This window comes from Castanea sativa, chromosome 7 (assembly GCF_040712315.1).
Source record: "Castanea sativa cultivar Marrone di Chiusa Pesio chromosome 7, ASM4071231v1".
NCBI lineage: Eukaryota > Viridiplantae > Streptophyta > Magnoliopsida > Fagales > Fagaceae > Castanea > Castanea sativa.
The window spans coordinates 5,427,923-5,440,430 of NC_134019.1; the positions used below are offsets into that span (position 1 = coordinate 5,427,923).

Consider the following 12,508-nt stretch of genomic DNA (forward strand, 5'->3'; position numbering starts at 1 on the left):
AACAGCCTTGGTAAAGAAAGTTATGTGGGTGGTAAGTTTGGATTACTAATAACTTGGTTAAAAGAGTTCTAACTCCACCATCGTCTTTTAATTCCCACTTATTTATCCTAAGTACGGTTAAAACCTTTTAGTACCATATTGATGCATGCTTTCTTTAGTTGCTTGCCTTTCCTATTTTGTGTTTGTAACATGTGGAGGATTGTTGGTGCGGGTGTGTGTTCTAAATACTTTTATTATTATTTATTTTCTAGCCGTTGAGAATTTATGAGTAAAATAGCCATTGGAAATTATGAGAAAAATAGCCGTTGGGCAATAATGGATAATATAGCCATTGGATTTTATGGGTATTAGTTACCAATAACTATATGTTATTATTGTCATAAATAGCCTACATAATACCCATCATCACACCCTTTCTTATAAGTCATATTTTACTACTCTATATTTAGATATACACGTCCTATTATATGTCTCTCCCACATATTTTTTTACAATTTATATTTTTTCTAAGGAAAGGCAATAGAGGGTTGTTCTTAAACGTTTGTGAGTGGAAGTGTGTTCATCATGATAGTTGATGCTCTAATCTAATCCTGGGGGGTTGTTTGGCCAAGAAAATTAGTTGCACCGAGTTTTACTCCGGGTGATACGAATCAACCTTTAAAGACAACGCTTTCGTAGCGTGATTCTATAGCATTGTGAGATCATTCCAAACTCCTTTTTATTTTTATGCTCTTGCTAATTATTTGGGATATTAATTTTATATCAAAACTTGTTTATTCACTAAAATATTTCCAACAAGATATACATGTTATAAGGACGGGTTAGGAAAAATAGTTTGTGTTACATTGTGTTTAAAGAAATCCATCAAATTATGCTCATAACATATATTCATCCCAAGAAATGCAAGTGTATAAGCAGCAAAAGAGGGAGAGATGCAAGGGATTCTAGTAGCTACAGAAATATCAGGAGGGTAAAGCAAGTGAATACCATTGCTTAGCTTAGCAAGATATCTACCAGTTTAGTCCGAAATCTATTTTAACTAGAGCTGCAGTGACTGACCAAAAATTAGGCCTCTCATTTCAAGACTGATTGCTGAGAGAAAATTCATTAAAATGTTTTGAGTGGAACATGCTAAATATAAAAGTTCATGAGTTTTTGAGGGAATAAAATTCCGTCTCCGCCAATTGGTATATCATTTGCCACAGTTTTTTTTTTTTTTTTTTTCCATTTTAAAATTTTGTTTATTTACAAAGAAAGAAAAATGATATGTGTCAAGTTGTGATTGGTGAAGCTTAAATTGGAAAACACAAAATGCATTAGAGGATTTTATATCTATGAGTTTATTTATAATTTATAATTTTTAAAAAGATCAATGATATTGTTAAGGGGATCAAATATAATTTTATTGAGTGAAATTGCTAAAATAAAATAAAAATTGCTAAAATCAGTGTGTGTATATATATATATATATATATAAAATCTTGCCTTAGTCTTATAACATTACTCATTAGTCATCGCCCCCACACACAGGTTCTTCTCTTCCACTCACATCTCTCACATTCTCCAATTTCAAACAGAATAGGGGACTTGGCAGGTTCTGTTGGTTGCTGATAATGAAAGCTTATTAAAGAGCTTAAATGTGATACCTTTAGGCTGGACACGTACATATTGGGTTTCGTGTAGCTAGCCTCAAAGCCATAGCACTCATGAAATTCTCATTTTGGCAAACTGCATAGAATTCAAATCTTCTATTTCACTTTTTTTATTCTATTATGTGTTCTACAAATAAAAAATTGCCAAGTGTCCACCTACTTAATTAAATACTAATTTTTTACTTCTTTTAATTCAATTTCCTAAAATAAATAAAATAGAAACCAACATAGCCCTATAAACACTGCATTTTGTACCATTTACAACTTAAGCCCCTGTTCCCCAATGATGCTCGAACTATAAGGCCCAAGGCTAGTTTAGAGCCTAATCAGATATTAAATTGACTCAGAGAGCGTTAAAATGGAAAATATAATCTTTTAAATGAGCAAAAATCTATTTTTGAAAATAAAATGACCAAAGTGGCTCTTGGCCTGCGTATGTGGGTCGTAGCCTGCATACGCAGGCCAAAGCATGTGTATGCAGGCACGTTCCTATGTACGAGCTAGGGTTTTAGAAGCATAAGAAAGACAAGTTTTTTGTAATAATAGCTGAAGTTTGAAATAAATCCCACATTGTCTGGGAGTCGTTCCAAACCTCATTTTTTCCACTATAAAAAGTCTTACTTGGTACATTTTCAAAATACATAGAAATCTCATGGAAAAAACCTAAGATTCACTAGAAAATAGTGAATCAAAAAGGAGTTTTTCACAAAACACTCTCAAGTCATTTTTATTTGATCAGGAGATCTTTTAAGTTTAGAGTTTCTAATCGCTGTTTTATTGAATTGAGATAGATTTGACTGAGAGAACGGTCAAAAATCAAGTCTATGAGCTTTTGCTTTAAGGTATTCTTTCTTTCTTCCTTTTTTTTTTTTTTTTTTTCATTTTTTGTCTTTCTTTTTAGTTTTAGTCCTGCTTCTTTGCGTAATTTAGGTTTTTATATGTTTGCTTAGGTTAGTTTTATAATTCTGTTATGTTCTAAGCATGCTAGATAGTTAGAATTAGGTTTTTGTTTGTGCTCTACTTTTTGTTTCAGGTTTTTGGGTTAGGGTTTTTGAACAAGTCTCACGCATGTATGTCATGAGCATACATACACAGGTTAAAACCTACGTACGTAGGCCTCTGCCTAACCCTAATCTAGATTCCCCACATTTTTTGCTTGGTTTGTTTCACATGCTTTACCCCCTTTTCAAAGTCTGTTCACATGCTTATACATGCTTGTACCTGTGCTTGTTTGCTATCACATGCTAGATTAGGGTTTTTCTTTCATTTTGATACCATGCCATTCATTTACATGCCATTCATCAATGCCATGGGTGCTGTGTTGCTGAGAGGTAAGTAAATGGTAAGTCATGCATTAAAAATGTCCATGCATTTGTATTTTGGTAATATGATGAAACATGCTTAGATGTATGATTAGGGTTTCTAATGTGTTAATGCCTAGTTTATGATATGTGTTGTGTTTGATGATATGCTCACTGCCTTGTTTTAGATGTATGATAGGGTTTTCACATGCTAAATGAATGCTATGGTTTCTTTTGTGTGTTTGGTTCTCTTTTGCTTTAAGATAGGCTGTATGTGTTTTGGGATGAAAGATGTCATGTTGTATGTTAGATGCATACTAGTGTGTGTGTGAGTTTAGGATGCAAGTGTTGAGGTTGTTTTTAATAAGGTTAAGGTATAAGACACAATGATGGGAAGCCAACCTTAGGGTTAGACAATCTTGGATGCCTAACACCTTCCCAAGAGCATACCTAAACTCCGAACCCATACTCTGGTAGTAAGATCAAAGGTCCTTCCTTGAAGGGACGCTATATATATGGTTCCTAGACTATTGAAAAACTAGGTGGCGACTCCCTAAAATAACCCCTAGTGTCCACAAGCCTTACCAGCCACCACCTCTAACTAGCACTGGTGCCATTGACAACTATCCACCACCAGTTAAGTTTGTGTTCCGATATACTATACAATTTTTCAAATATGTTGGATGTACGTTCAACCAAAGTTTTCTCAAGCTGAAAATGTTTGTTTTATTATAAAATTCTTCTTAAAATTGAACCAAATGGACCCGAGCGTACTCCCATATCATGAAATAGTCCCCTTCTACTTCAAAAGCAAATGCAGGATCCTAAATTCCTAAGACAATAATATCAAAGTCTATACCCAATGCAATTTAAGTTAAATACGAACAGAAAATCACAGCCACAAAGCCACTTGATATTAGTTTGTTTTCTAATATACTTTATCAATCCACCAAAATAGACCATAGGTTGGTGGATTCAATTAATAGATGCTAGTTGATGACATGACAACGCAATTTCTCTATACATGTCCCTAGTGATGGATTTGAAAATAACGAGGGGTTGATTTTATTTATTTTAGGAAACTGAAATAAGAGAAGACAAAAAATTAAATTAGCATTTAATTAAGTAGGTGGACACTTGACAATTTTTTATTTGTAGAGCATAAAATAGGATAGGAAAAATGGACAGAATATTTGGATTCAACTGGATACATCATTTGCGGCAGCTGAATGAAACATCTTTTCTTCATGGGTTAATTGCACTCTTCCCTAAAATTATGGATTCGGTTGGAGTTTTCTTTTTTTAGTACAAAATTGAGCATTGAATCCATGAATCATGGGCAATAGGCAAATTGCCCCAAGAGAGTTGCTAAATTCAAATAACAATAAAAAATTTAACATAGAAAATTATAAATTTTTTGAAGATAAAACTTGAGTACAATACATGAAATCGGAATTTTTTTTTTAAAAATAAAATAGAAATAAAGTTGCATTGAATTTCATTATCCTTGAAAAAAATAAGTATTAGGATTTAATAGTCAATACAACCTGGTATTTGAATTTAATTAAAAAACTTAATGTATTTTATTTAAAATATTGTCATTAAGTTCAACCAAAAATATATAAATTGAAAAATATAATTACATTTTCATAATTCTACAAATATTTCCGAGCAACGGTGAACAAATTATAAGTATGAATCACAATCATCCCAATTTGGCCTAATAAACCCAATAGCTTTACAAAAAAAAAAAAAATTTAACAACATTAATCAATTGTATATTTTTGGGACATTACAACTGACCCCATAATTTGGGGAGGATAAGTGCCATTAATCCTTTTCTCAATTCTCAAGTTTGTTGGTGAACAAAAAAGTGTGAAGAAACAACCACCTCCATTTGGCCTATAAAAACCAATAGCTATACAATAAAAATGTAACCATTATTCCAACATTTTCTCATCTCTTTCAATCATTCTCTAAAAGAAATAATGGTAGTAAGCTTAAAGAATTGCTGCACAGTAAAGCCAGCAGAGCCAACATGGAATGGCCCCCAACCCTTATCAGAATTAGATCAAGTTGGTACCACAACTCATGTTTCCACAATCTATTTCTACCGTCCAACACAAAACTGGCTTTCACCACCAGACACCATTACCAATACTCTTAAAGAGTCATTAAGCAAAGCATTGGTGCCTTTCTATCCAATAGCTGGTCGTTTGCGTTGGATAGGCAAAGGCCGTCTTCAAATTAATTGCAATGCTGAAGGGGTTCAATTCTTCGAAGCTGAATCTGAGTCCAAATTAGAAGATTTTGGTGACTTCTCTCCCTGTCCAGAGTATGAGTACTTAATCCCAAGTGTAGATTATAGTGTCCAAATTCATGAAATGCCATTATTATTGGTGCAACTCACTAAGTTCATGTGTGGAGGCATTAGTCTTAGCCTATTGGTATCACATGCTGTGGTTGATGGACCAAGTGCACTACACTTCTTTTCAGAGTGGGCTAGGATTGCTCGAGGTGAGCCATTAGGGACATCACCATTTCATGATCGAAGGGTTTTAAGAGCTGGGGATCCCCCAAGAGCTAGTCCATGCATTGACCACGAGGGGTTTATTCAACCCCCACTCTTGCTTGGGAAATTGGATAGTCTAGAAGAGCGAAAGAAGAAGACTACGGTGGCCATTTTAAAGCTTACAAAAACCCAAGTTGAAAAGCTAAAGAAGATGGCAAATGAGGATCAGAGTAGCGATTTAGAGCGTGGTTACACACGGTATGAGACTTTGGCGGGACACATTTGGAGATGTGCATGCAAAGCTCGTAAACACGAAAATGAACAACCTACGGCATTAGGTGTTTGTGTTGACTCAAGAAGGCGCATGAGTACACCATTGCCAATTGGGTACTTTGGCAATGCAACTTTGGATGTGATTGCTACGAGTCGTGCCGGGGATTTGATGTACAAACCATTAAGCTATGCTTCAAGTAGGATAAGAGAGGCTATCAAGAAAGTGAATGATGAGTTTGTGAATTCGGGTATTGATTTTTTGAAGAATCAACCGGACTTGACACCATTTCAAGACATTCATTCCGTGGGGAGCACCCGAGGGCCTTTCTATGGAAATCCAAATCTTGGGGTTGTGAGCTGGTTGACCATACCAATCTATGGCCTTGATTTTGGATGGGGGAAGGAGATTTATATGGGGCCAGGAACACATGATTTTGATGGAGACTCGCTTGTCCTTCCGAGTCATGATGGAGATGGATCGTTGACTGTGGCTTTGTGTCTGCAAGTGGCTCATATGGATGATTTTAAGAAGCACTTCTATGAAGATATTTAGTGGGAAAATGAAAAGAAAAGAAAGGATATATTTTATGGAATGGCCATGAATTTGAATAAAAACAAGTAGTAGCAAGAAAAAGAAGAATAAGTAGTAATAATGTGCTTAGCTTTTTAAGTCTATATGTTGTTGATGTTCAGTAAGAAATTAATTTAATGCTTGAATAAACAAGTAATTGATTTCCCATTAAGTATTTCATGGCATATAGTTGAGTCATCTTATTTAAAAGATAACAAATGTTAGTATTTAATAATCAATGCAACAAAGTTTTTGAATTTAATTAGAAAACTTAATATTTTTAATCTAAGTTATTGTACCTGATTTTTAATTTTTTTTTTTTTTTTTTTGTGTGTGTGTTGAAATTTGATCATTGAATGAAATTTCTATTAAACTGTCACAACAAAAAATTAACTAAAAAACATATAAAATTTTTTAAAAATCATTAATTTTTCCCTTTTTTTAAATTATTATTCAACCAATTTTTTAGAGTCTTTTCTTTTAAAAAAAAGTTATTTTAAGGGTGAGCCCATAAACATAGTGAATCATTTTACATTTGTAATGTTGAGATTATAAGCATTTGTTAATCTAGTCTTCATACGCCAATTTTGATCTCTATATATCTATCTCCACCGATTTGAAATGTCAGATCACCAAAAGCAGAATAATGGATGTCGAATATAAGGGCCTCCTTCAGTAAAAATACTCATGGATCCTCTTATATATACACACTCAGATCAAGGGCAGAGGGGAGAAGGGCTGGCTTTTCGAATTTCTCCCCCCTCCACGGCTCCACTACCTATAGTTTCTTAACACTTTTTTAGAGTGCAAATTTAAATTAATAGCCCCTTCATACTTAAGAAAAAAAAATACAAATACCTATTTAAAGTATTAATATCTTATTTTATTTCTCTTAATATTAAAACTTTGTTTTGTCATATATAACTCATTAACAATATATGCATTTAAAGCATATATTTTAGCATCTCTCTATCAAAATCTTTTCTTTTCTTTCTTTTTTTTTTTCCTAAAAACAAACTCTTTTTCATTTTATATTTAGAGAGCTAGGCTAGGGATACAAATGCATTGAGTTTTTTTTTTTCTTAAATAAAAGAAAACTATAACATGGTTTATTTTGTATCTCATAAAATGAAAAAGATTTTGAGAGGGCATGGATTTATTTGTTACATTTGCATCCCTCACTATGTTGCATTCATATCCATAATTAAAAAAAAAAAAAATCACTCAGTATTGCTATTATTATATTTCTTATCTTATATTGTGCATATTAAAGCATATAAAAAATATTTTCACTTTATGATTTAAAACACATATTTTGATTCCAACATTATTATTATTATTATTATTATTATTATTATTATTATTATTATTATTATTATTATTATTATTATTCACTTATGTGTATTATATATATTTATTTTAACAAAAAAAATCATGATTTAATACATTTCAAGAATATTATTTGTGATTTATATTAGGGTATCAAAAGAGTTGAGATGAGTATTAAAGGTTCACATTTGTTCATTTAGTTTTAGTTTGTATGGGAGCCAAAATTGTGCTTATTACTTACCAAAAAAGATTACAAGTTTAAACTTAGTTTACTTTATTGTCGAATAAGCTGAAACTTATTCGCAAGCTACTAACTTTGTCCCATATTGTTGGTCCTATTTAGAACATCAAAGATTTAAGTTAACATTATTTAATGGTTTGCCTTTTGGTTTAAAAAGTACAAGTTTTTGAAACTATCCCACTAATTTAAACAGAAGAATATATTGCTTTTTAAAAATAAAGTGTAAAAGGTATGTGAGAAAATTAATTTATTATCTTTTCAAAGAGGGCAACATTTTGGAACATCCCAAATTGAAATTCATAAACAATAATTTGGGACAAGGGGAATATTAATTCGATTAACATATTATTTTACCATATATAGTTAAACATGACTAAAATTTTTTAACCTTCACAAATTTATAATTTGTTTACTATGAATGGATAGTTTATTTTATCAACAAAACTACAAATCTTAGTTTAATATCATATGACCAATTTTTAGATTACACAATCCAAATTCAAGTCTATATAAATATATTTTTAGACGAGTTTACATTTATAAAGATAATATTATATAGGTAAATTAAACGTCATGTTCATAAGCTTATTCAAAAATACATTATTATGTTTGACTTGGCTCGTTTAATTGTCAAGATGAAACTTGTGCTTGGATTTGGCTTGTCGGCTAAACAAGTGAAGGTAAATAAGCATTTTTTTGAGTTAAGCAGGAGTTTTTTTATATAAAGAACTTGATTCATTTATAATCCTCATTAATATAATTTAAAGGAAAATTACACATGACAAAAGCTCTTTTTGATTAGGAGGATGGAACACATTAGAAATAGAAAAAGAGTTTAGTTTTTTACTGTATAATATTTGATTGAAGGGAAGGAAAAATGGAACGAGGAAAATAAATATAAATTTCTTTAATTGATTGAAAAGAAAATAAGATAATAGAAATTCTCTTACATACACGACTTCACAATAACATAAATATACTTGTGTCCTACGTACTTGACAAATTGATGTGTCCTACTTCAAACAATGTGTCACGACTTACCATAAGGATAAGGTGGTGCAAAAACACTGAAGAAGTCATTTGCGAATTTGGCAATCTTTTTTTGATTTGTTGGTCAAGGCATTAAGGAGCTGTACGTGCTGCCTGTGCATGAAGTCCAACTCAGTTGTTTACGTGTTTGTTGTGCATGCAAGTTCTTGATTCGTTGAAGATATTTAGTGCTGTTAGTTAGGATCCGCTTATTTTATTGAAACTGAAATTTTTTTGTTGAAAGTACTGTACATAAAGATAAAAGTTAATTAAAATAGTACAGTGAGATCCATGAATAGTATCAAAAAGTATAGTAAGACCTATAAATATTAGCAAAAATAAATTACATAATAAAATAAGTTGATAAAAATAATCCATGCAAAAATCACCCTCAGAATTCAAATCCTCTCCTCCAAATTTTCAATTATAGGTTAAAAAAAAATGCTGCTTTATATAGAAGCATGAGCCAACAACCATCCAGAAGACATAAAATAAAAAATAAAAAAGAAGAAGCAACAACCATCCCCATTTGGCCTACAAAATCCTATAGCCACACACACACACACACACACACACACACACAAAATTGTAGCCATTTTAATCTTAAGGCTTTTACCACCAGAAAACATTACCAATACTCTAAAAGAGTCGCTAAGGAAAGCATCGGTGCCTTTCTATCCAATTGCTGGTCGTTTGCATTGGATAGGCAAAGGCCGTCTTCAGATTGATTGCAATGCTAAAGGGGTTCAATTCTTTGAAGCTGAATCTGAGTCAAGATTAGAAGATTTTGGTGACTTTTCTACCACAGCAAAGTATGAATTTCTATTCCCAGGTGTAAATTTTAGTGTCCCAATTCATGAAATGCCATTATTATTGGTGCAACTCACAAACTTCAAGTGCGGAGGCATTAGTCTTGGCCTATTAACATCACATGCAGTGCCTGATGGACCAAGTGCACTACACATATTTACAGAGTGGGCTAGGCTTGCTCGAGGTGAGCCATTAGGGACACCACCATTTCATTGATCGAAGGGTTTTAAGAGCTGGGGGTCACCCAAGAGCCAGTCCATGCATAGACCATGAGGCTTTTATTCAACTACTACTCTTGCTTGGGAAATTGGATGATCTAGAAGTGCGAAAGAAGACTACGGTGGCCATGTTAAAGCTTACAAAAAACCAAGTCGAAAAGCTAAAGAAGATGGCAAATGAAGATCAGAGCAGTAGTGATTTAGAGCGTGGTTACACTCGGTATGGACTTTGGCGGGACACATTTGGAGATGTGCATGCAAAGCATGTAAACACGAAAATGAACAACCTACGACATTATGTGTTTGTGTTGACTTAAGAAGGCGCATGAGTACACCATTGTCAATTGGGTACTTTGCAGTGGCGACTCCAGGAATTTTGTCCAAGATATTTCTATTTCACTTTGAAAAAATTTTGGGTCATTTCGGTCTATTTCAGGTGTTTCGGGACATTTCGGTAAATACCGGCCGAAATTCAAAATTTGGCAAGCATGAAGTTTGTACTTAAAAAAAAATTCTTAAAACCAAAACAAATTTACATTCTGTACACCGAAAAACCTATAAAGGAAAAAAAATTAAAAAAAATAAAAAGAAAAGAAATTAATGAACAAAGGTACCAGTACAATAAACTATAAGTTTATTTGAAATATTAATAAAATTATTAATTATTGTTGTTTAGTTGTTTCATAAATTTGTTTGTCTTTTATAAACTATAATTTGTTGTATTGTTGTTTCATTAATTATTAAATTATTAATTGTTGTTTAGCCTAACATAATTTAATTTGTTTGTCTTTTATAATGTATTAGTTAATTAAATTATTAATTATTGGTGTTTAGTTGCTTCATTCATTTTTTTTTACTAACTATTAGAAGTCTAACACACACCCTACTGTGCGTTAGCACACACCTCATGTGTGCACACACCCCTACTTCTGTATGCCTTTTAGTTCAAAATATGTTTGGCATAAAATTTTTGAGGGTGTTCTTGATATTGCTTGAGGGTGTTCCTATTTTTTTTTTAAGGGAAATAAATAAAAAAATTAAATTATTTATATATATATAAATAAATAAATAAAAAATTCAAGCCAGGGTGTTCCTAGGAACACCCTGGCTACTGAGTGGCGTCGCCTCTACTACTTTGGCAATGCAACTTTGGATGTGTTTGCTACGAGTCGTGCTGTGGATTTGATGTCCAAACCATTAAGCTATGGTTCAAGTAGGGTAAGAGAGGCTATCAAGAAAGTGAATGATGAGTTTGTGAATTTGGGTATTGATTTTCTGAAGAATCAACCGGACTTGACGCTGTTCAAGACATTCATTCCGTGGGGAGCACACAAGGACCTTTCCATGGAAATCCAAATTTTGGGGTTGTAAGCTGGTTGAGCTTGCCAATCTATGGCCTCGATTTTGGATGGGGGAAGGAGATTTATATGGGGCTAGGAACACATGATATTGATGGAGACTCGCTTGTCCTTCCAAGTCATGATGGAGATGGATCTTTGACTGTGGCTTTGTGTCTGCAAGTGGCTCATGTTGATGATTTTAAGAAGCACTTCTATGGAATATATTTTATGGAATGGTCATGAATTTGAATAAAAATAAGGAGTAGCAAGAAAAAGAAGAATTAGTTGTAAGAAAGTGCTTAGCTTTTTTAGTCTACATGTTGTTGATGTTTAATTCGTAATAAAATTAATTCCATGTTTTTTTTTTTAATTTTTTATACAAAATAAAAATTTTACTTTAATCTAATCTAAGTGTGTAAAACTCTCTTAGAGACTTAAATCTCCACCCTTGCCCCCGTACCCCTACAAACATTTATACTTGTAGAGTGATCATCACGACAAGAGCACACGGTAGTAATTTCATGCTTTAATAAACAAGTAATTGATTTCCAATTAAGTATTTTATGGCATTAATTAGTTGAGTAATTAATCATATAAATTAAATTCAAACACATAGTTGCATCATATTCAACTGTCCATGAAAAAGATAACAAATGTTGGTCTTAAGTCATCAATACAACTAAGTGTTTAGAATATTCAATTGTCCATGAAAAGGATAACAAATTGATGTGTCCTACTTCAAACAATGTGTCACGACAGATGGTGCAAAAACACTGAAGAAGTCATTTCCGAATTTGGCAATCTATTATGATTTGTTGGCCAAGGCATTAAGGAGCTGTGCATGAAGTCCAACTCAGGTGTTTACGTGTTTGAAGTGCATGCAAGTTTTTGCTACAAAGGAAAAGGCTGTGGGTTTTGGATGGGGCATCCGTGAAATGGCACAACGATCCTACTGTTACGCACCGACAGGGAAGTACTGCCGGCATATGAAAGCTCTGGTTGTCATGGAACATTGACCTATATTAACCACGTATTATGAAAGTTTTTGTTGAAAATACTAAAATGTTATTACTTACAATGAGTTCAATAACGAAAAGTTGGTATATTCTTTTACATGGGGAAAATGTTATGTGTGACTTCTTGTTTTACAGGGGGAATCATACTTAAAAAAAATTTTATTCTATTTTATCTTCATAGCTACAAGAATTATGAGGGAAAAAGAAATTTGTGAT

The 12,508-nt window shown here is 32.6% G+C and overlaps 1 protein-coding gene and 1 pseudogene across 1 annotated transcript; both read left to right on the forward strand.

Annotated features, from left to right (window-relative positions):
• The first annotated feature begins 4,941 nt into the window (after window positions 1-4,941).
• On the forward strand, window positions 4,942-6,334 carry LOC142642390 (spermidine hydroxycinnamoyl transferase-like). Its single transcript, XM_075816735.1, has one exon. The coding sequence runs from the start codon at window positions 4,942-4,944 to the stop codon at window positions 6,289-6,291; it is 1,350 nt and encodes a 449-aa protein (XP_075672850.1). The 3' UTR covers window positions 6,292-6,334.
• A 621-nt stretch (window positions 6,335-6,955) lies between these two features.
• On the forward strand, window positions 6,956-11,519 carry LOC142643894 (spermidine hydroxycinnamoyl transferase-like; annotated as a pseudogene).
• The last annotated feature ends 989 nt before the right edge of the window (window positions 11,520-12,508 follow it).